Here is a 24,724-nt window from a genome sequence, read left to right on the forward strand (position 1 = left end):
AGGCTTTTTTCAGCTGGGGAGCCTGGGGACAAGTCTCTGCCACTTTGGGTGCCTTGTGACTTCATCTAAATCCCTATCTTTGTCTTCTAACCAGCTTCTTATAAGGGCTGTTACCTCCTCGCCTAGCGGGAGTCTCCAAAGCAGCAGCACGCAGGCACTGTAAACAGAGCTCCCATCCTCCTTCCTGTTCTCTAAGTCAAATGTAGTCACACAAGTTATTTTGTCCCCAAAGCAGTCTTCTCTTTCTGCCTCGTACGCAGAAATCCATCGTTCCCTTATCAGTGGTGATGGTAAAGTACATTTAGAGGTTTACCACCAAAAATAAAATGGCATTCTCTAGGTTTCACTTGATCTCATGATGTAAGAAGTTATTCCAAAACTTAGAAACGAAGCTAGAAAAGCACGGCATGCGCTCTCTACCACATGCACGTGTGGGCAGGTGCACGCGCACACACGCGGACACACACATCTAGAAAACGTCAGTAGCTATGGCATGAAATACATAGCGAGGCCACAACGATTTCATTTTCCGAAATAACAGAAACCACAAACCTTTAGTTGTTCATCTACGACTCTCGTGACTTCTCCAGCCATTGATTCCAGGGTCTCTTGAATTGGACCGGATAACGAGCCACTGGCCCCCGCCCAAGATGCACCACCAACATGGTATAAGTTTGGTAACAACTGTAATAAAAGTACAAATCACCTCTCTGTAATTAAATAAGCACCAAAGTCATTGCAGAGTTAGTAAAAAAGGATGAAGAAATATTATTAGAGATTATGTATTCTTGATCAAAGGCTCTTTAATACAGATTTAGAAACAGGGGTCCAGCTTTGAGACCATAACAGTACGTTAGCTCTGTGCCCCTTGATGTCCTCATCTGGGGTACGAATGCCCAAGGACTTCCTACTCCTAACACTCTGTGATCGTGTGAGTCCAAGAGCAGAGCCAGGGCAGGGCCCCAGGTTTTCTGACCCCATTAGTCAAGTCACACTTGGGGAACCAAATTCTACTTAGAAAGAAGCTTTCTTTAAGGTGCCAGAGGGGAGTTTCACGCGATCAGCTTGGAGGCAGAATGACTGAAGAAGGAGTTGTTCCTCATTTAAACGACAACCCTACCTCCCATTTATTCAGGGCTTGATTGCACTTTTTTTTTTTTTTAATTTTTTTTTTTGAACGTTTATTTATTTTTGAGACAGAGAGAGAGAGCATGAACGGGTGAGGGGCAGAGAGAGAGGGAGACACAGAATCGGAAACAGGCTCCAGGCTCTGAGCCATCAGCCCAGAGCCCGACGCGGGGCTCGAACTCACAGACCGCGAGATCGTGACCTGGCTAAAGTCGGATGCTCAACCGACTGCGCCACCCAGGCGCCCCTGCATTTTTTATCCTACTCAACTTTTTATTCTGTGTGTCGACGGCCGGTGATTCGGGTGAATCGCAGAGAGGAAGCAAAGCGGAACTCCGTTCACTCTGCCCCTTGTTACTAACCTCGAAATCGGGTAGAAAGATTAACAAAAGGTGGAACCGGTTTCTAAAATCGAAATGAAAGCAAACCTTTTCATTGCACAAGTTTCTCACGCAGCCTGACGTGCTACTCACCGTTTTAGAATTCTTGGCATCGCGCATGAGCCTTTCTGCTGATTTTAAATCTTCCTGGACGGCGTCTCCCGCACAGTTTCGTAACGAGTTGAGATGGTCCTGTACTTTCACACATATTCTGTCAATCATCTGCTCCATGCGGTCAAAATGGCAGCCGGCGCCCGAGTCAGCACAGCCGGTGTCACGACGGAAGGAAACACAGAACGAATGAGCGGAACATTCGAGGAGGCAGCCTCCAGCCACTTATTCATTTATCTGTTCACATAAGGAGCCTTTGGCAACATTAATGCCGCTACAACATCTCAGGGACTGGAGTCCCTTTTCCTGCCTCAGGAAATGCAACGTGCAGAACAAAAGTGCATCCTTCTGGATGATTCAGAATGTCATGGGCACTCGGTGACATTTAGCTAGGCAGCAACTCTCCTTCATTAACTTTTATTGAGCACCCTCTGTGTCAGACATAGTGCTAGGTACTTAGGAAACAGAGACACAGAGTGTGCAATTTGGAGACGGTTGAAATGACTGCAAAACGGTGCCCAGGGCCGGCTGGTCTCCATGTTACAGGATCACAACATCGCGGGAAATGAACATTTTTAAAGCTAATTCAATTCTATCAGGTACTTTTCCATCTAAATTAAAAGCCACCCCTGCCCCGAAAAAGCCAAGGTGAGGGGTTTATTATATTAACATAGGCGACGATCGGGGCTTCTGGGTGGCGCAGTCGGTTAAGCGTCCGACTTCAGCCAGGTCACGATCTCGGGGTCCGGGAGTTCGAGCCCCGCGTCGGGCTCTGGGCTGATGGCTCAGAGCCTGGAGCCTGTTTCCGATTCTGTGTCTCCCTCTCTCTCTGCCCCTCCCCCGTTCATGCTCTGTCTCTCTCTGTCCCAAAAATAAATACACGTTGAAAAAAAAAAAATTAAAAAAAAAAACAAACATAGGCGACGATGAAGTTAATAATGTTTAGTTTCTATTCCATTGAAGCCTCTCTCCCAGGTTAACTGCATCTGAGCTATGCATGGACTTCAACGTGAAACCCAAAGGGAGGTGATAGATCACTAGTGCGGACAAAAAATACTACGGAAGGGTAAGGTTATGTCCGTTCATATTTGTATTTATAGAGGAAGCATGAAGAGAGTTAAGAATTCTAAAGAAAGAGATAAACAGCGCGGTCTGCAAAGTTCCTTCAGCATTTTGATCAGAACTGCAGGCTATTTCGTGTCCTTACAAAAGAATTAATTCTCCCAGAGACCTAACATATCCAGAGCCTCATCCCATCTGGTAATTCATTTGGCAGAGGTGACAATCTAGCCTTATTTTTATTTAAATTCCTGCTTGCTCTATTTTCAATGATCTCCTGTAACAACTATAGGAAGCCAACGTCGGCTCTCCTTCCCCCATAAATTCTGCCATAATAAAAACTTCACTGCGCTGCTCAGAAGACTTAAGGTCTGATTACGTCTCGCCCGCCTTCCTCTTCTAGAAAGTCAGCTTTGTGACATCTACCCCATCTTCCTTTCTGGTGTATTATGAAGACCACCAGTAAAATAACACCACTCAAAGCAGCTACTCCCTTGACAAAGGGTCACTAATGTCAACATTAATGTACATTAAGAAGAGCTCCCATTACTATACAACGTACAGAGGTCACAGAAGGGAGGTATCTGGAACTCCCCCCAGGAAAAAGCGGTTCTATGAATAATGCTTCTAACGAAAATCTAAGCTGCAGGCAGCGATATCTTCACTTTCTGCATTTTCACGATGCCCTGCAGAGAACTAACTATATACTTTTCAAAATCTTCTTAATTGATGTAAATTCTAACTCTTCCAACTGTTGTATTGATCTGTGCTTCCCGAGGCAAAGAAGGTCATCTATAATTCATACCTTCCCGAGAAGGAATACTTAATTTCACAAGACAAACCACATACTAAAAACGGAAGTGATATATGTCCGAGGCCACCCAAGACTAATTCAAGAGGCATGTGGATGAGGCACTACAAAGGTGGTCGTCCTTACTGATCAGGAGACCAGAGAAACTTCTGGAAGGTATGCCATCAGGCAGTCGCTAAGGAGACAAGCTTCCAGTGAACCCAACACACCATGGTCTTTAAGCGGAACTTTAAAAATTATGTCCAAAGGAAACATGCAAACTTAGTTCCATTCAAATAAGACACAAAACCTCACAAGCCTCAAAGAGTCCTCTGAACGCATCCGCGCTAAGGTTTAGAACAAACAGCCCAACAGATCGCGTCCAGATGCTTTACAACCAAAGAGCTCAAGGCCCAGAAAAGTTAACCTACAGAAGATGACACAGAATGATTACACGGAGAGCAAATTTAGAATCAAGGATTTTGACTACCAGTTCCAATTCAAGTGCCTAAGGTACACAAATGTGAAAAAGAATAGAGACTAGAAGCTGAAAAACGATCATCCCTTGGGTTGGCCCATCAAAGGCCTCACGGATGGCGGCACCGAGGCTCTTATCTTAACCACCCCAGTGCTCCTCTCTTCTCAAGCAGCCGGGCAAAGCTGTGGACCACCGCCATTTGAGAAGCTCACTTCCTTCTCAGGAAATGGATTCCGTCATTCGTGGACACGGTCTCCCTTATTTTGAGTCCCAATCCGCCTTCCCGTGTCCTTCCTACAGGCCCCGTGCCTTGCCCTGGAGAACACCCTGAACGATCATCACACACACTCTTCCACGGGACTGTCATGCATATGTTTCAACACAGCTATCTTTTCTTCCCTAATCTGGTTGTCTTCAGGCTTCACGTTCCTGGTTCCTCCTGCCATTCTACTACGGTGACAGTTTTACAGTCCCCAACCCTCTGCCCATGCCCGGCCCCTTGTCTGAATTTTCGCTTCCATTTACACACTCATGAAATACACACGCTCAGCAGAATAAACTATGACACAGGAGGAGGGGCCTCCTTCCTTACTATAGAAAGTATCCTTTAATGTAGCACAAGTCACCTTGGCTCGTCTGGCAGCTGAATCATACCAGGAACTCGTATTTCTGGTAACTATTCAGGCTCTTTCAGATATATTGGGCTGTAGAACCCAAGTTCAGGACTTAGAACTATTAGTAATAAATGCTATCTTTGACTGCTTTCCACTTGTTACAAGTGTTCTCGGTTCCAGCAAATACTGTATTTGCAGAAAATTCTATCCCCCTCCGTGTTAATTTCGTTATTCAATTTAAGAGAAATACACTGAACACCTAAAACAGAAAGAGATTCAGTCCTGAATGAGATGCGTCTTTTGCCAGCAAGCAGCTTAAAAGTCTGGAAGTGGAAAAATATTCACAAGTAACAGGAACACAAGACATAAAGGGCTACGTACAAGGGCACCCACATTCTGTTCACGCCCAGAAGTTTCACTTCCTACAGTAGTGCCTGCCACGTGACAGACCGTAAATACGTATTCAGCGAACGGAGGAAGGATACGAAGTTGTGCAAGATTTGAGCCAAGGGAGGGATCGCATCTAGTTGAGGTTGAAGGTGGCTTTTCAACTGGGTCCTGAAAGATGTGCACAGATTGAGAAAGCAGAAAGGAATTTTAAGCAAAAGACAAAACAAGCAACGGCACATCCAGATACCTGTTTCCTGCTTAGGAACAGAGGCACTTTACTGGGGGAGATGAGACTAGAAAGTTGATAGGCAAGATAGTGCGAGACTCAGGCACAGGCTAGGGAGACCGAACACAGCGTACAAGGCAGGGGGCATCTGTCCCCTCCTCCTCCCTCAACTGTGAACGTGCAAAAATCCTCACCCGTAACACTCTTCGGGACTCAGCTTCCCTGCCTGAGGCACAGGACACGGGCTGTAGACCGCAGAGGGTGGACGCACCAGTTCTCACAGTTCTTGCAAAAGAAGAGGCAGGCGTGAGCCGATAAAATACCCAAGAGCTGCCAATGGAATTGGAAAGGAAAGAACAGCTGGGCAGACACGTGGGCACAGCGGCCAATGGGTCGGTTCGTCAAAGGAGACAGCCAAGATGACCCCAAGGGTGGTATCCTCAGTGGATGGTGATGCCACTAAGATAAATGATAAAATCAAGAGTTCCAAGGGACAGGTTTCATCTCAGTGACCCTGTATCTCAGAGATGCCGCTCAAGTGGATGAAAAGATACGACTTTCTGGAAAGAAACAGGGAGAGACCCAGGAGTCCTCCACAGATGATAGCATTAAAATGGCAAGAGTGGACGAAAGAGCTAAAGGGGATGAGCACTAAGTACAAAACGCAGAAAAAGGACTCCATTTGGAAGATGAAAGGGTAAAGAGTCTTGTAGAAAGGAGACAGATAAGAACCAAGAGAGGCAGAAAGATACACAAAACAGCACGCTGTCAATGAACCGGGCGGCGAGTCTTAGGAAAGGTGAGGCAGCCAACAGTGACGACGATCATTGCGACAATAAGAATAACGGCAGCAAAATACGTGAACGGTTCACTGCTGGGGAGCCAAGTACTTCGCAAGCTTTATCTCAGTGAATTCTCTCACCACCTTCAGAATGGTCTCCCCATTTCACAGATGAAGACAGCAAGGCTTAAACAGGTTTAAGTACCTAACATCAGTTCACACCCACAGGGAAAGCAGACGCTGTCCGTAAATCCGGGTGGTCTACGCTATCCTGCCCCCTCTCGTCAACGGATGAAGAGGGAGAAAAAGTTCGGGGACTCGGTGACCGAGACCCCTGAGAGGGTCATTTCAGTACACAGATGGGGACACATGTGGAAAGGTTACAAAGGGACATAGTAGGAAAGGAGTCCAGAAAGGAAGTATAAAAAACGTACAGGAGAGGCCGGAAGAGACTGTTTTGAGTAAATGGCTGTAGGCGATAGAACTGCCCTCCCCCCTTTTTTCCAACGGTCAGAAAACTTTAAGAGTGAGAAGAGCTGAGTTTTGGCAATCTACCGGTAATTCTGGGCCTGTTTTTATTTAAATTTTTTTTTCAACGTTTATTTATTTTTGGGACAGAGAGAGACAGAGCATGAACGGGGGAGGGGCAGAGAGAGAGGGAGACACAGAATCGGAAACAGGCTCCAGGCTCCGAGCCATCAGCCCAGAGCCTGACGCGGGGCTCGAACTCACGGACCGCGAGATCGTGACCTGGCTGAAGTCGGACGCTTCACCGACTGCGCCACCCAGGCACCCCTGGGCCTGTTTTTATAAATAAAGTTTTATTGGAAGAGCCACCGCATTCACGGTCGTCCACAGCAGAGTGGAGTAGATGCAGGGAGACCTTCCAGGCTGCAAGGCCGAAAATATTAACTATTTGATTTCTTTTTTTTTTTTTTACAGAAAAGGTCTGCTGAGTCCTGATGAAGAGAGTTTATGAGGAGGAAAAGAAGAGATTGCAAGCGGAGGTGGGGTGAGGTGTCGTAGGGGTCTTTCCTAAACAAAGAAAGACCGGAGCAGTTATGAGATGCCATGGTTTCATGACAACATTTTAACCCCTTCCGTGTCACCCGGGAATGATGACTGGCCACGCGGCCGGCAGGGACATTCGTCACAGAGGCTCTATTCTTTCTGTATTCAGACTTCTGGAAACTTGGAGAAGAAGTTTCAACAGGAAGGAGGTAAACCTCTCCTCAAGTGACCGAAACGATGATCATCGTCTCAAAATGTGCTAATCATAATGTCCTAAGAAATCCCCAGAGAGAAACGGTGGCCATATACCTAGAACATAATGACTCAAATAATTCAGACCGATGCCACGCACACAGAATCAAACATCTGCACGACGCCTCCCGTGTACAATTTCCTCTAGGTTGAGAAGACGAAACTTACTTTTCAGAATCAGCACTAAAGGCTGCTGCAGTCATTTTTTCGGAAGGGCAAAATCCCCTGTGAATGACGGGGAGGTCGGAAGGATATTGTAGTAAGGAAAGCCTGCGTTAAGACAGCTCATAAAGGAACCCAAGGCAAAGGTTCAACGTAAGATTTTAGTGCTCTCGTCGCTTTTAATATTCACCACTAAAACCAGGAAGGCACGGTAAACCATAAAGTACTAAGCTAATATTAGTCCCTTGCAGGAAAAAAAAATTCGATTTTTAAGGCATGGGTAAAGGCAAATTATCGTTTCCTTTCTCAAAACCCCACCAATATTCATAATCACTATTTTTCTTTTTTTTCAACACGCATCATTTTACTTTTTCTTATACCAAGAATGTAGGTTTACTGTAAAGGTTTCAAAGAACACTGTGATGTAAGAGAATAAAACTCACCTGATCACACTCCCTGAGAACACATGAACATTCTGGTGAACACGCTTTCATAGACCTCTAAGCAGACCTAAGCAATCTTCCCTATAATTCTACCTACTTGGAATATTATACACGATGCTTTTATTATGGACACTTTGCTTTCATTCTCTTTTAAGAGAAAGCAATAGCAAAAAATTAAAATGACAGCTGCTCTCTCCAAAAATAAATAAACTTTTTAAAAAATTAAAAAAAAAAAAAGACGGGCGCCTGGGTGACTCTGTCGGTTAACCATCCAACTCTTGGTTTCGGCTCAGGTCATGATCTCACAGTTTCATGAGTTCAAGCCCCGTGCCGGGCTCTGCATTGACGTCACGGAGCCTGCTTGGGATTCTGTGCCTCTGTCTCTCTGTCTGCCCCTCTCCCCACCTGCACTGTCTCTGTCTCTCTCAAAATAAATAAACTTAAAAAAATTTTTTTAAATGACATCTGCACAAGGTAAGAAAACAGTGCAAACCATTAAAAAAACGGTCTCAAACAACCAACTTTGCCTGTCAGCCCCTCTCACCTGGCCAGACACTTTTGGAAACCTGCTGCTTCTTAAACTCTTCTGGTGGCTTCCATTTTTAATTTAAATAGTAGACTTACATTGGTATTTTCCTAATTATTTTATTTAAACTCCAATAGACTTAACTCTATTTGTATTTTTGATTTAAGAAGGACGGATGGGGCAGCTGGGTGGCTCGGTCAGGTAAGCGTCCGACTTCAGTTCAGGTCATGATCTCACAGTCTGTGGGTTTGAGACCCACGTCGGGCTCTGTGCTGACAGCTCAGAGCCTGGAGCCTGCTTCGGATTCTGGGTCTCCCCCTCTCTCTGCCCCTCCCTAACTCATGCTCTGTCTCGCTCTCTCCCAAAAAGAGACATCAAAAACAATTTAAACAACAACAACCACACAAAGAATGATAGAAAAGAGGCTGATTCCACGAAATAAAAACTAAAATTTCAGCCTACCTACATTCCAACCCAACTTTCTCTCTCCAATTCCCAATTTTAGTTAGTATCAGTACTTTTACATTAAGATTTACAACATTCACGTTTCTTTTTTTAAAAAAAAATTTCATGTCTATTTATTTTTGAGAGAGAGAGACACAGAGCGCAAGCCCCGACGCTGGGCTCGAACCCAGAAACCACAAGATCATGACTAGAGCTGACGTCGGACGCTCAACCAACCGAGCCACCCAGGCGCCCCCAGCATTCACATTTCTTAATGTAACAATACTTAGGCTTTCCCTTCTTGTCTGGGTTGATGTTAAAATTTTGAACCTGCTAAAATGCACTTCCAGAATTATGGAATCATGGAATACAAAGAGAAAGAAATGTAATCCTGTCTTTTAACCCTGCAGCTCCAAGTGGAGTGTCCAAAGTGGCAATTTTTCAAAGCTTTCCCTCAGCTTTTGTGACTTTAGGGATTTCATTTCTGCTGCAGTTTCTTCCTTATACCTCATCTTGCGCACTCTTATTTTTATTGTTACGCTGGAGAATTTCCTCAACGAACCTTTTTTTTTTTTTTTTTTTTTTTGCGTAGGGAATACTGGGGGTAAAATTTCTGAGTCCATGTCCAAATACATTTTAATTCTGTCCTCAAAGCTGTTCGACAGAACGGCTAGGTGTAGAGTTCATGGTCCAAAATACATCCCCCTCTGAACTTTGATGACATCACCTCATTTGCTTCTAGTAATTGGGATGGACACTAAGAAATGGTTCTAGTTCCCTCGTAAGACAGCCTTCTGAGTCTCTCTGGCACCTGTTTGTTTTTTGTTTTTATGTATTTATTTTGAGAGAGAGAGAGAGAGACAGACAGACAGACAGACAGAGCAGGCGAGTGGGGAAGGGGCAGAGAGAGAGGGAGAGACAGAATCCCAAGAGGAAATCCAAAATACACCTTACCGACAAAAGGCACAAAATCATCAGTGACTAAAAGTGCATTTCTAGCATTGGAATCAGCCTACATTTTCCTCCCTCTGTATCTTCCCCTACACTCCACTTCAGTTTCTTGTCATTTTCAGAAACCAGCTCTCATTGTCCCACTGGGGATGACTCCAGCGACAGAAATCCTGTGCCCCCCGCCGAATGTCTGTCACGGGCGAGTAGGAGAAATCGGTGTCCTCTTACCTGCTGCGTGGTGCTGGTGACAATGCCCTGCTGCAGGCGGTAGGCCTGCTCTTGAAGGTATTTCCTGGTCTCGTGATTCCGGAGCAGATAGTTTTCTATCTGAAAATCAAGCACACGCACCTCTCAAGAACATGTGTGGACTCAGCAGACAGAGAAGTTACAAGCGAAACAGCCCAGGTGCTGAACTTGAAACCAAAGCACGGATTCCCAATGCTGCCTGTGCCTTGACCCCAGACACAACACAGGACACGGGAAACTGGCTGTGCATTCTCGGTGTCTGAGTTCGAAATGTAACTTGCAGCGAATGGGAGTGTTTTCACGTGACTCGGTAGCCGACAGAGATCGGCAAGGGTTTCGGCGCTCACACAGTTCGAGGCCCCATCCGGTGACTCCCTGCTTTCTCGCACACAATCACGGTCTCTCCCTCACGAGTCTTTAACCACTCAACAGTTCCAAAGCTACAGAAATAACCCCACGGTGTGTGGATGGTACCCACTGAACCTCTCAGCCTTTATGTGGCAGAACCCGCCAGCACTGAAAAACTATTTTCAAGGAAGAAAAGGAGAAAATAGACACAAGTTTGAAGGATACAGGCTGGCACAACTCGAAGACATACACCGGTTTCATCAGTCCATGGGATTTTCATATGATCTCAAAAAAGGGACTGATTTTAGCACAAGTTGAGAAAATAAGAAAACGAATTTCCACAGAAGAGAAGAACCCTTGAAGCCGCTTAACCATCTGTGTTTTTATACACAATCGCCTATTAAAAATTCAAACATACAAACGATAACTAGACTGAAATGAAGTGTTTAAGAACAACACGCAAAGTTGAACAAGAACTACAGGGACTGAGGGACACCTCTGAAGATGTCTGTAAAGAATGATGGGAGATGGGTAATCGCACCATCTGGTTTTTTTTTCACAGTTGTTGTTTTCGTGTGTTTTTAATAACAACACTTAGCCATGTGGCTTTTAATTTGTCACTGTAGTTCCCTGGTTAAGAACTTGTAACAACTGTGAGGCTCTCAGTATTATTACACTTTCATTTTAATTTTCCATATGTTTAAATGACTACTACTTAATACCAATTAGGGACAATTAAAATACAGACTATAATTACCATCACCCCTGGAAACCATACAGCAGAACAAAATGCACCTTTCTACTAAACATAAATGAAGGAATCATAAAAACGAAAAGATCCCTGAAATGAAACATCATTAAAGTGACACATTAAGACCATGACATTTTATTACATTAATTTTCTCTTGCTGCTTCCCAAAGAGTCATCTCTTTCCAAGGTGACATGATCATCGATGGCAAATGTTTCTGCTAAAAAACAAGATTCTTGGCTGAAGTATGACAGGCACACACGTTGCCACCCAGCTTTGGACGCTTTTGCTTTGTTATTTGTTCTTTTTATGTGGCCTCGTGAAGCGCTGGCCGGGGGCAGGTTGTGGGAACAGCTTGTTTATTTAGGAGGCTCAGCTCACGCACAAGCCGTGCACCCAAGGCTGTCCCATGTGTTTCCAGGGCCTTCCCTAGGGCCACCAATGGTGCTGCACAGACTAAGCTCGAAGGGAATTTTGTTTTAGAAAAAAATAATATTCCAAGCTCATTTCCAAAAGCCAGTACAAGGAGAAGGAAGAGTAACACTGTTTCAGTCACTTCAATATCAACCGCACACACACCGCCACTGAGAGTATTCGCCATCTTGGATTAGCAGGGCAAACCTTCCTTCCCTGCGACGTTCTAGACCGAGGACGGAGAACCCGCCTCCCAGAGGCTGAGGACAGAGGGCCTGACTGAGGTCAAGTGGGGGGGGCGGGGGAGGGGGAGGGTCCAAAGTGTCATTATCGTGTTTGCCAGTCCCCCTGGGCAGCAGTGACCCGGAAGACCGTCTACAGCCTACTGATGCCTCATCTCACTGCTGAAAACAGCTGAAAATAGCAGCGACACAAAAGGCAAAAAGCCCTGTATTCGATGTAGCAATCTTACAGTAAAATAAAAAACAAAAAACCCAAACCCAACTTCGAAAGATTGAGTTCCAGGATCACAATATTGTTCTTTAGCAGAGTAAAATTAAAGAGCATATTTCTTCTAGGGAACAGACTTCTGTTAAAATGAAAACTTGAATATATAAGAGTATAGTAAGCATTATAGGGGAAAAAAATGATAAATACCGATTTGTCTTTTAAGAAAACACACAATTGTTTATTTTTTTAGTGTTTATTTTTGAGAGAGAGAGAGAACATGCGCGCACAAGCGGGGAAGGGGCAGGAGGGGGAGACAGAGGATCTGAAGGGGGCTCTGCGCTGACAGCAGTGAGCCCGACGTGAGGCTCGAATTCATGAACTGTGAGATCATTACCCAAACCACAGCCGGATGCTCATTCATCTGAGCCACCGAGGCGCCCCAAAGTCCACTTTCTTCTTGTTTGCATGATGTCTGACCCAAGTCTGATACAACATTGATCCTTATTTCTCAATACGTGAGGTGTTTTTCTACTCTATCTGGCTTCTTTCAAGATTGTCTCTTTGTCTGTGGTTTTTTTGCAGTTTAAACGTGACATGCCCATAAGTAGATTTTTTTGGTATTTATCTTCCTTGGTGTTCTCTGAGATTCCTTGATCTGTGGTTTGGTGCCGATCACTGATGTTGGAAAATTCTCGGCCATTATTACTTCCATGATTTCTTCTGTTCCCTTGTCTTCTTCTTCCTCTGGCAGTCCCCTTCTACGGATGTAACTGTCCCATAGTTCGGGAATATTCTGTTCTGGTGTTTCCCCCCCATTCCTTTTTTCTCTCTGCTTTTCAGTTTGGCCAAGTTTCTACATATCTTCAGGCTCCATGATTCTTTCCTTAGCTGTGTCCTGTCCACTAATGAGCTCGTAGAAGGCATTTTTCATTTCTGTTACAGTGTTTTTGATCTCTAGTTATTTCCTTTTCGTTTTTTTCTTACAGTCTCTATCTCTCTGCCTACTCTTTCCATTACAGCCATCAACATGCTAGTCAGTTATTTTCAATGCTCTGATAATTCCAAAATCTGTGTATATTGACACCGGTTCTGATGTTTGCTTTGCCTCTTCATCATACTGTGTTTCTTCTTGCCTTTTACCATGTCTTGTGATTTTCTTTTTGGCAAAAACTGGATATGATGTATGCGGTAATAGGCACTGAGACAATCAGACTTTTAATGTGCTATTTGATGTTCATCTGGCTAGAAGCTGGGCTGTGCTCAATGTCTGCTGTAGCTGTATGTGCAAGAGACTTTTAATTTCCTCCCATGTCCTTGTTTTTATCTCCCTAGTTGTCTGGGGATTTCCCTAGAGACCCCTTCTTAAACAGAGTGCCTCACAGCTTTGCTCAGTTGTAATCCACTCTGTCACTATACCTGATGTGGTGGTAAGGTGTTAGGGAGGGGAATCGTTCTGTAATCCTACGATTAAATTTAGGGTTTCTTTTAGTGGGTCCGAGTCCCTGGGCTGGGACCTGCCAAAATGTTTCTTGGCCATGTTTTTTTCTTCCCTTATCTGAAACGGGAAGGCTAGAGGGGCTGGGCGTACCTAACTGTCTTCCACTAGGGCAGGTAAGCGTAAGCCTTTGTGACAGACAACGGCACCCTCCGGGGGGGATTTCAAAATGGTTAACCTGCCCCCTTCTCCCTGCCAGAAACAGGAGGGGATTTCTCTCCTGTGATAACCTGGTAGGGCTCCTAGCGGTGAAGCCCGTGAGAGGTTCAGGGCCTAAGACTGGGCCCCTAGGAGTTGTGAACCTCTCAACCGGTCTACACTGGGCCTCCAGCAATCCCTCAGCTGCTGTTTAAGCATTCCTCTGAGTTCCTGGCTCTGTTACCTTCGGCCCCTGGTGAGCTGCCCTCAGCTGGGAGTCACAGACATCGTCTGTTTTCCCATCCATCCGGCTTCCGGGGCGACCGTTCACTTTGCAGCCTCGATTCTCTGAGGGATCGAACAAGTGCCCGATCTCCTGTCTGCTCAGCTTTTCTTCTTGTTGTGAAGGCGCAAGTGAAGAGTGCCAAGCTCCCGGCCTGCCGGGTCTCAGGCCAGAAACCTGGTGTCTCCAGGACGGGCCTTTTGTTACAAGCTGCCGACATCTTCTGGGAAAATATAAAGACAGCTACCATTTTGAAGCTGCCCTGTGGTTTATAAAGTGCTTTTTCACATACGCTACCTGGCTCGGTCCCCGTCGGCACCACAGGCAAATTATTTGGTCATCCTGCCTTTCGGTTTTCTCACGTGCAAAATGGGGCTATAGCAAACCCATCCCATGGACTTATTTTATACTTTACCGGTGTTAATTTATGGAGAGCATTTATAACAGTGTCAGACACGCAGCGTGAACTGTATGTTAAATGTCAGCTAAACATAGTTCCTGTCTAGCTGTATGTTTTATACAGATGAAGAAACCAAAGTTCAGAAACATTAAGTAACTTAAGGAAGTCACAAAACTGAAAAGAATTTGATTGAGTCAGAGCTTCTGAACACGAATCTTGGGTGATTTCTGTGGCCGCATCACAGCTTTCCCTGCCCCCACCCCCTACCTTATTCTCTTTTATTCAACAGAGTCTAAGGAGCAACCAACACGCATGCCAGGCACTGCGCTAGCTGCTGAAAAATCTAAAAAGATGAAAAATACATAAGCTCTGCCTTCAACGAGCTCATGGTCACCGGGAAGGAAAAAAAAAAAAAAACCACGGAGGCCGGTAACTTACATGACGGCACAAGGCCAGGGACAGAGACAAGCACGGGAAATTCTGAGGAACCCCCCACACGGAGGAGGAAGAGGCTCTGAGAAGTGCTCCCGATGAGCGGACACCAGCCTTCAATCTCGACAGACAGGCACAGCAGTGGGGAAGCATGTGGATCACTGAGATCAGAGCAGTGATTCTGAGATTTGCAGCCACCGGGAGAGCTTGTAAAAATGCAGGCTGGTGAGTCCCACCCTCATTCCTGAGACCCATGAGTCTGTACCTCTAACAAGTTCCCTGAAGCAGAGAAAAGCGAAGAGGCACGGCTGGTAAGAAACGAAGGTGGCAGAGGACAGGAGGCAGATCCCGGGCAGAACTGTATGCCAATTCAAGGAGAGTAGGCTTTATTCTAAAAGCCACTGGGGAGGGCTGGGCTGGAGACGTTGGTCTGTTCCCATGTGTCGTGAGTAAGGTGGCTTTCCTTGACCGAAAGAGGAGGTAACGATCCTGCTGAGAAATGATGAGGCCTGAACACATGCATCCGTAACAGGAAGAGAGGGGAACAGAGCTAATCAAGAGACTGATGCTACCGAATCTGTCAATATGATGATCATGCGTGTTTACGGCAGACGCAGGAAAGAAAAGTCAAGCTTGGGAGGCTGGACGGTCCCACCCACCATGAGGACAAAGAGGGAGGAAAAAGATTTCAAAGAGTCCACAATACAGGCTTCTACAGATGGGACATCCTGGAGCATATCTAAACATCGAGAAAGGTGACCCTAACCACAGAACGAGAAGGATGGGGATACGGCACAGTGAGAGAGTGACCCGCAGGGCAAGTTCCCCACGCAGGCAGAGACGGCGGGGTCATGGGCACCAGGGACGGCTGGACTTGGAAGGCGGAGATGCCCAACATCCTCCGGGGTTGCCAGAAAGGAGCCGGGAATGTGTGTGGAATCGGAGACGTTTATAAACAAAGATGGCAAAAAAAGATCTCATTCGTAGCCTACGTTCTTAATAAGGAGGGAAGGTTCCAGCAGCTGAGGATAAAGGTTGCACTAGCTGACATTCAGTTCCACACGTTCTCTGAGGACGCACAAGTTCTCTGCGCATGAGCTCCGGCCTGCTGATGCGGTAGGAATGTCAGTCCACTTACATTTCATGACCAATTTTCGTCTTATGTCATTCCTCCCTCAGTCATGCATCACGCCGGTTACGGCCGCAAGAACACAAGCTAATGTGAAAAGAGCTTTGTGAAACACAAAGTACCGTTCGTATGTTCAGAATTATTACTACCAACTCCATTCAAATGCGAATTTATTACAATGAAGCCATCAAACCTCCAATACCTTTTGCAGAGCCTCTTCTGTTTTCTCGGGGTTTGTTTTTAGGGCTTGAGACGCATCATACATGGGAATTGGCATAAATCTCAACGTGTAGTTCCTAGAGAAAGGAGAAAGTCACGTTTATTTAGAAATAACGTCCTGCCGCCTTAATTCAGCACTCCTTTTTAAAACCCAGAGACAGTTGCCAGAGTGTCTTAGAAAATTCTAAGCTCACAGACTATCTCAGGGCCCCTGATTACAGGTCAGGCTTCTGTGTGCGGTCCCACGGGCAACCTCGTCGGCTGGCACCGTTTTATAAAACGCATGACTGCCAGGCATCTGGTTTTGTTGGTTTCAAAACCTGATTTTCAGCCTGGCACTGCAAAGACGGACCGAGAGGAAGGCCAGGAAATAAGTCTGCCGGCAATGTGCCACGTGGGTTTTCGTCACCAATGGCTCTGAACGTACCCGGATCACCGCAGTGACAACGTGTGACGGCCAGACCCGAACCGACGGAGGAAAAATGCAAAACGAAACCAAAGCATCTGTTTGCAAAGCAAGGACATTAGCAGCCACAAAAATAGTCTGATTGGGCTCTGGGCCCCTTTAAACGAGAGCAGCAGCTGTCCTTAGAAAAGCTGCTTCGCAGGACCTCCCGCCCGGCTCCACCCCCCTCCCCGACCTCTGCAGGCCCCGGGGGTCTGGTTCACACACGGCCACGGCCACGGCCACGGCCACAGCCACAGCCACTGGGCTCTCGACTCCAAATGAAACCGCTGGTGGAAAATTGTGTCCACATATTATCCCCCCGCTGCTGACCAGCCGGAGAGGGGCAGGGGTGCAAGATGGAGTCGTCGTCTTGTGAGCAAACAACACTGACCTCTGAGTCTGCACCCTGACCCTTGGCCCTGACCCCCCTACAAACTGCTCTGTGGCCGGTACCCACTCCCAGACCACAAGCTGGCCCTGAAGAGGCCTCCTCTCTCCCACCCCAAACCCGCCTACCCACTTCCGTTACAGGACACTCAGGAAGAACGACCTTTGGGGTCACGTGGTGACAAGTGGGGTGTTCTCCCGGAGCACTGGGACTGCACAGTCACAACTGCCTTGTCCCAGGTCTCGAAACACAATGTGATTCCCGCGGATGTTCAGATGACTGACTAACATACTAACAAAAGGTAGTAATCATGAAGAATAGAGAAAATAAGCAACAATCTTACTAACAGCAGTCATCTATATGGTTGTTATCTGATCGAAAAGATGTGCTTCAGTCCAACTTAGGATGGCTTAATGTAAAAGAACCAGCAAAGAAAAAGGCTGTCACTGGGGTGACTGGGTGGCCCCCAGGTCGGATAAGCGTCCGACTCTTGATTTCGGCTCTGGTCATGATGTCACGCTTTGCTGGGATCAAGCCCCATGTTGGACTTGATCTCACGCTTTGTGAGATCAAGCCCCATGTTGGGCTCTGTGCTGGCAGTGTGGAGCCTGCTTGGGATATTCTCTCTCTCTCTCTCTCTCTCTCTCTCTCTCTCTCTGTCTCTCTCTGCCTCCCCTGGTCTCTGTCTCTCTCAAAATAAATAAACTAAAAAAAAAAAGAAATTATTAAAAAAAAAAAAACCAGGCTGTTATTTCTATTACTTCAATTTTTACCTTAACTTTGTTTTAACAAGACTGTTTTTTGTTCAAGAGGAGCTAGCCAAATGAAACGAAGAGACAATGCATCTTTTTTGCAGCCCTGAAGAGTTTCCTTTCCCTCATCCAGCCGCGATTATGCTCCAGAGCCCGGGTACTTTACTTAGACCAAACGTGATATTGAGGCACTCGCATCCTGGACCACAGCGGACGTCCCGGACTGTGATCCAGGGAGTCCTTGCATCATCTGGAGACGCTGGGTGCTGGGCGTGCGTGCTTCTGGCTTCTCACAAACACCAGCGTGGGCTGGCAGTCTACCGCGGGCCGCAACCATGCTGTCAGCACCCAAACGCGGCTATTTGTAAGTACACGTTTCCATGTGAAGGTTTTGCGGTGCAACAGGAGTAATCGTAGGTGGTTCTGCAGTCCCGGAGGGCTCCCGGGAGCCGTGGGACAAGCTGTCTCGTCCGGATTTAGGGACGCTGTGGGGGCGGCAATTCTGACCTCCGGGCGAAATCGGATCTAGACCCTGGGATCTAGAACTGGAAGGCACGCAGGGCTAACTGACTCTGCCTTTCCCACTTTCCACAGAAGAATCAATCAGAAAGGTGCAATGCTCTGCTCAGGACTGGCTCGTTGATGACAGAGCCACCGACTGACTGGATGGCTCTTCACCCCAGGCCCAGGGTTTTATCCATGACACCATGCTGGCCGTGAGCGCCCCACCTAGGAGGCCTCCTGCACGAAGGGAAATCCGGGGGGAAAAACACGAATAATGCGGACCCCCGTCTCTTCCCCAGGGGACTGGCTTCTATGGTACTAGCTCCTTATTTCCACACCCGCGTTTTGTCACCTCTCATTTTTAATGCTGTAAATCCGCTTTGATCATGTCTGCTTTCAGAATATAATATGAGGGCTGAAGAGCTTGGGAAGAACCAGATTTCTAGAATTTCTTCCAGCCATCTTTGTATTATTGCCTCATTTCATTTACCGGGAAAGCAAACTTGACAATTAATAATAATTGCAGACTTTACTTACTACAGTAATAAAGCCTTTTACAGTAATGAGACAAATGAGCCTGCCGTTCCTCAATTTCATTTAAAAAAAATTTTTTTTATTAGATTTTTTTAACGTTTATTTCTTTTCAAATAAAACAGAGACAGAGAAACAGAGCGAAAGTGGAGGACGGGTAGAAAGAGGGGAGACACAGAATCCGAAGCAGGCTCCAGGCTCCGAGCTGTCGGCACAGAGCCTGACGTGGGGCTCGAACTCATGAACCACGAGATAATGACCTGAGCCGGACGCTCAACCAACTGAGACATCCAGGCGCCCCACCCCAATTTCATTTTTATTTTCTGGACCTTAGCTTTTTTTCTCTTCGCTGGATTCAGAGTTGTCATAATGGGCAAAAAAAAAAAAAAAAAAAAAAGCAAACCCCGATGGAAATAGAACATGAAACCACAAAAGAACACAAGCTGACTGTCCTGTGGCCCCTCCACTGTGAAATCGTTTAATCCTCACGATGGTGTGTCTCTGGCCTCATTAAACACATGAAGAAATGCGCACCGGAAGAAAGTCCACGTTTTCCCAGCTCTCGTGGCTGGTTAGGAATTTGGCTAACTCAGACCTGGATCTTCCCATTCCCGGTCCAGTGTTACTTTTATCACACCACGGCAAAAATAAACAAACAAACACCACTGGTCCCTTTGTGTTTTTCCAGAAAGAAGGCCTGATTAACACTTACTTTTCCATGGCAACAGCTATATCCTGAAAGCCTTGTGCGGTGATGTTGTTCTTGTCCCATATCACGGTCCTGTTTGAAAACCAAATCCCAGAAATGACCGGACATTTAGGCACGGAGGAAATAATTCTGCAGTGAAGATGAATACTTAAAGGCAACACTGTCTCGATATCTTAGCACAATAAGCAAGGAATAACATTCAACTTAGTTGTAAGCAGGGCACAGATGAGCATTTCTTCCAACATTACGCATTACGTTCTTAACTCATTCGCTGCTCATGTAGCATGAGAAAAAACCATGCTTGAAAGCAACAGCATACTCGTCAACGTACCATTAGGTTGCCTGACTCTTTGTAACCAGAAAACTCTACAGAATCTGATTTCTTGGACACTGTCCCCATATTCTGCAAGTAGTAATATTCTAGTATTCACATCTGGAGCTGCTTATAAAAGATGTTAAGGAGTCCCTCGTCCAAAACAAAGAATTTCAGGTACTGAGACTTTTTTCTGTTCTAAACGACTAGCAGGAATCCTGTCATATTGGTCTTATGTTTTCATCATGGCCCTGACGTCCCAAGCACCGGGCTCATGCTGCTGGTAAAGCCTCTGTTTCTACAAATAGGAGGTTGTTTACTTTTCAGACACAAAATCTATTTTGGAAGAGAAGTGCCATTTTACTTCCAGGATGTGAATACTTCAGAGGTATTTTGGTGTCTGTCAATTCCCCTGACACGTGAAACGGCATTTAGTCGTCTGATCCAAGAATCACACCTCTGTTTCCCTTCCTGATCCCCAATGGCCTTCTTTACACACACCCTGACCTTCAGAGATAGTGCTGCAGTATTTGGCTTCTGGCTTCAGTGCAGACAGAAGGTTCAGGAGAGCAAGGGAAGCGTCCAGAAACATCAAGAAAGAGCCCCTGGAGCACACTGCGAATGAACTCTTCCTTAACCAGACTGCCGGGTTAGGTAGCAGTTGGATCTCTCTGCAGGACGGATGGCACCGTGGTCCTTAATAAAGTGGTTACCACGCAGCCAGTCCTTAAGAAGAGCCACACTTGGGAAACCCTCCAAGTGGAGGAAAACCACTAAACGGAATCGTTAGCACCCATCGTGAACTTGCCTTTATACCGACACACCTCCTGCATCCCTTGGCTTTTAAGCCTCTATATGGGCAGCGGTGGGCAGGGGGAGGCAGCGTGTTGGGCTCACAGCCAAGTACAGGGAAGCCCCTCATGCGGTTCCTTCGGTCTCTCTAGCTCCGCTCACTGGCACCGGCTGCAAAGCCCTCCCGTACCGCTCCGCCGTGCGCACACAGCAGTCTACCCCGACGCGAAAGAGGACACAGTACCATTTCTCTTCAGGTCAGGTTTCAGGTCACGGTGGAAATCTTTGAGACGACAGTTTGTGGGACTCACCGTGTCTAAAGTGGGGACACTCCTCCTTCCCAGTTGGCCCGATGGGAAACTCAGCCCCCACTGGGACACAGTCAGCTCTCCAATGCTTGAGGGCCAGAATCTTCTCCAGGGCCTTCTAGGGCCCTCCAGAGGGCAAGCCTCCGTACCCGGGGCCGGGTACCAGACCCGCGTACCTGAGCTTGGTGTTGATCTGCAGCGCCTTGGCCAGCATCTTTGCTCCCATGTCCCCCATTCCGTTCCCGCTGATGTCCACCTTGGTCAGGGAGGTGTTGCTTCCCAGGGCATTGATGATGATGGTGACCTCGGTCTTGAGTTTCGAGTCGGCCAGGGACAAGGACTGCAGAGGCTGCGAGGGAAAAACAGGCGGGGCTCACGCGGTCTCATCGAGGCAGCCACCGCGCTCAGTGACCCCTTTCATGGAGAGACCCCGGGAAGGTGCCCAACACGCACACTCCAAGTGTCTGCTGTTGAAACTTCTGGCTACAAGACACTGATGGTTGGGCCCCCGACGGTTCGAGATAAAATGGACCTTTGCAGTCAAACGTGGAGGGCTCGTGTTTCAGGGCTGGACAGTGGCCACCGCTCTCCTAAGGGAAGCGTGTGGAGATACCCAGAGTGGCCAGCTCTTTTGAAGTGCGGGATGGGACGAAGCAAATAAAAATAGTATGAGAAGAGTTCTGAGCTTCCGTACGGCTACGTTATCCCTTTTCACCCATTTTATTTTTATGCAAGGTGAAATGACATCTTAAAATGCTAGCAGAGGACAAATGCAAAATAAAAACCAGCCAAGATTATTAATAGCTGACATTTACCAAATGTGCACTATCTTTAACTACTGTCCCAGGATCCTCCCAGCAACCCAGCACTTACAGGCTCGATATTCCGTACTGTTATCCCCATTTCCCAAATGAGACACAGAAAGGTTCAGTGACCCAACCGAGGTCGCACAGTTAGAAAGTAGCTGGACGAGGGCTGGGTGGCTCGATCAACTTCCGCTCAGGTCGTGATCTCGTGGTTCGTGAGTTCGAGCCCCGCGTCGGGCTCTGTGCCGACGGCTCGGAGCCCGCAGCCTGCTTCAGATTCTGTGTCTCCCCCTCTCTCTCCCCTCTCCCACTGGTGCTCTCTCAAAAATAAATAAACATTAAAAAAAAAAAAAAAGCTGAACAGAACCAGAAAGTCTGGTTCCACACTTGTGTTCTGAGCTCCTACACAATGTTGCCCCTTGTGGCTTATCCTCAATCTTTCGATGATCATCCTTAGCTTTATGAGTACCAGTCAGAAGACACAGAAGTTTTTTAAAACAGAGAAAAAGTCAAACATCTGTAAGTTTTTATTAGCATAAGCTGTATGGTGAATCCAAACTAGCCCACTCAATGTCCATTTAAGCTGAAGACTGAAAGCCACGTGGTCCAGAGGCAGGCCAAACCAATGAAGAGGGCTCCCTGCCGAGTTCCCTTTTCTTGTTTACGGTACCTCCCTAGCCGCGTAGGCATATGAATTTGCAAGCCCTGAATTCAGCCATGACTGAAATAATAAAGTGGTGGAAATTCCAGAGCTTGAACCAATGTGGCCCTGAGAGCCAGAACTCAGACTTCCCTGGGGGACGTGGATGTCTTCTGGGTTGCTTAAGGCAGTCTACCCAGGCCCAGCCGTACTAAAGAGTTGTAGGAGCTTACTCCATTAAGTCTGACATTACAGGAAGGTGGGATACCGGGAACAGCTTCCAGGGTCACCCACGTTCCACCGTGGCCCATGCGAGCGGCGTTCTCAAGATGCGCCCGGTGGTCCGTGTGACCCGCACACACAGCGTGGCCACTCAACCACTGGCCACTGACATGTTCACGGTGCATCTGTCTCAAGGCTGCAGGAAGCGGGGTGACGGTACCGATGGTTTCGAGACTCAGACATCCACAGAGTGGCATTATGCGTTTGACTCCAGTTTACCAAGTGACCGTAGTTATTGTCCTCATTGTCCAAATTTGACCACGTTTTCTAAACTTACTAGAGCCATGGTAAAATCAAAAGGTAATGTAGTAATTTGATGTATTTTTTTTAACTTGAATCCAATTTTTTAAAGTTAATGGCATGGTAAGTGCTAAGGCAATTAAAACCTGAAAGCCTGCATGTGTTAGACTCAGGCAGGTTTCGCGAGGTTGTTTTGGTTTTCCTGAGATCTTACGTTCAAGGAAATGGAAAAAACTGAACCAAAATACTTCAGACTCGGGAAACTTAATGTTTTAAGTGAAAACAAATGCAGTGTTCCTTTAATAAAAAGCTGTAATCGCATCTCTCATCATTTCAATGGTCTCTATGCGACTACCACAAAAATGATACATTGCAGCTTCTTCCTAATACTGGAAAGTTGCCAAGTCTTCGAGCTAGCAAGCACCAATTCCAGGACTATATTCAAACTCTAATACACCCCAGTTAGCACTTAAAAATAATGGGCAGAGTCATTAATACGAACAGAACAGCCTGAATTGCGTGCGTATTTATAAGGTCATCCCTTACCTGATCTATTGCACTTGCGTGTAACGTGACTATTTTCTTGTTTCTTTTCATAGCCGAACACGCTTAATCTGAGAATCTGTCTCCTCGCTGCCCGCACTCCCAGGGGAAGCCCGTTCGCTTCGGCCGGTTACGGCACGAGTTGGCGTGGAATGCTTCAAAACAAGCTCCCCTGTCGTCGGGGCCCCTGAGCGTTACTGTCCCGGGGCTCTGGGCTCAGTCGCCTGATACTCACTGTCTCTAGCCAAGGCGACACTGGAGCCCACGGGCATCTAGGTTTTCCAGCCAAACGTAACACGCAACACAGGGTGAACAGAGTGTTCCCTGGGCTGTCGGAGAACAGGCTGTAGGAGTCCAAGGTCATAACGTAGGAAGCAAGAGATAACTGCACAATTATCTTAAAAACTAAAATAAGGGGAGCCTGGGTGGCGCAGTCGGTTAAGCGTCCGACTTCAGCCAGGTCACGATCTCGCGGTCCGTGAGTTCGAGCCCCGTGTCAGGCTCTGGGCTGATGGCTCGGAGCCTGGAGCCTGTTTCCGATTCTGTGTCTCCCTCTCTCTCTGCCCCTCCCCCGTTCATGCTCTGTCTCTCTCTGTCCCAAAAATAAAAATAAAAAAAATAAAAAAACCAATCCTTTAAAAAACAAACAAACAAAAAAAAAAAAACCTAAAATAAAAAAGCCCGGTTGCATCAGGCATCGGTGGAAGTTTTAGAGTCCTAAGACTCAGCTCCTAATCGTCCTGAACTGTGCACATTACCGATTCAGGAGAAAAAATCAGAAGGTGGTTGCCGTTTGAAAAAGCCACCCAGGCTTCAATGACACGAACATAAGGAGCCTTCCACTGTATATTATTAGAGGCCCACTTCTCAGACTCATAACCTGACGGGATCCACACCGACACGGCAAACTTTACCGCCGGCAAACATGATCTGAGGGGTGTTTTAAATATCAAGATTGTTTTTAAGGGAGAGACTTCGGAAATAACAGAAACGAAAGAGCCTCGTGATAAGCAAAAACACGAAATTTTAAGACATGTTTTTCAAAAAATAGAAATTTCCCTAAAACATGTGCTAAGAAACAAGTATTTGGGGATGAATATTAAATGTGATTCTGCAGAATTAGCTTCCTCAATCTTTTAAAACTGGGCCAATACTAGGAAATCAGAAACTCAAAGCAGGGTGGTAGAAAGTCAAAGGGAATCATGCGAAACTAACTGCATAAATTCTGATTTATGCCCCTAATTTTAATAGCCCCGTATAAAAGTGACACAATATGGAGTCTGTTAGCAAATGAGGACAAAGAAAAGTGCTCAAAATCATTAAATAATAATGAGTTTCATTTCCAGCCCTTAGGTTGGAAATCCTATCCACACAATAAAGGGGCAGGACCACAGAATTTTCTCCCACCCTCCAGCTTAG

At 46.5% G+C, this 24,724-nt stretch overlaps 1 protein-coding gene across 15 annotated transcripts in view; it reads right to left on the reverse strand.

Annotated features, from left to right (window-relative positions):
* CARMIL1 (capping protein regulator and myosin 1 linker 1) overlaps nt 1-24,724 on the reverse strand; it is a 311,455-nt gene that overhangs the window by 80,743 nt on the left and 205,988 nt on the right. For all 15 annotated transcript variants that reach the window (XM_043590676.1, XM_043590670.1, XM_043590668.1 and 12 more), the window contains 6 exons: nt 20,971-21,143; nt 19,385-19,453; nt 16,033-16,126; nt 9,975-10,073; nt 1,602-1,730; nt 553-684 (listed from right to left, as the gene is read on the reverse strand). In XM_043590676.1, the coding sequence (XP_043446611.1) occupies nt 553-684; nt 1,602-1,730; nt 9,975-10,073; nt 16,033-16,126; nt 19,385-19,453; nt 20,971-21,143 (696 nt within the window). The remainder of the gene's footprint in view (nt 1-552; nt 685-1,601; nt 1,731-9,974; nt 10,074-16,032; nt 16,127-19,384; nt 19,454-20,970; nt 21,144-24,724) is intronic.

This window comes from Prionailurus bengalensis, chromosome B2 (genome assembly GCF_016509475.1).
Source record: "Prionailurus bengalensis isolate Pbe53 chromosome B2, Fcat_Pben_1.1_paternal_pri, whole genome shotgun sequence".
Taxonomy (NCBI): domain Eukaryota; kingdom Metazoa; phylum Chordata; class Mammalia; order Carnivora; family Felidae; genus Prionailurus; species Prionailurus bengalensis.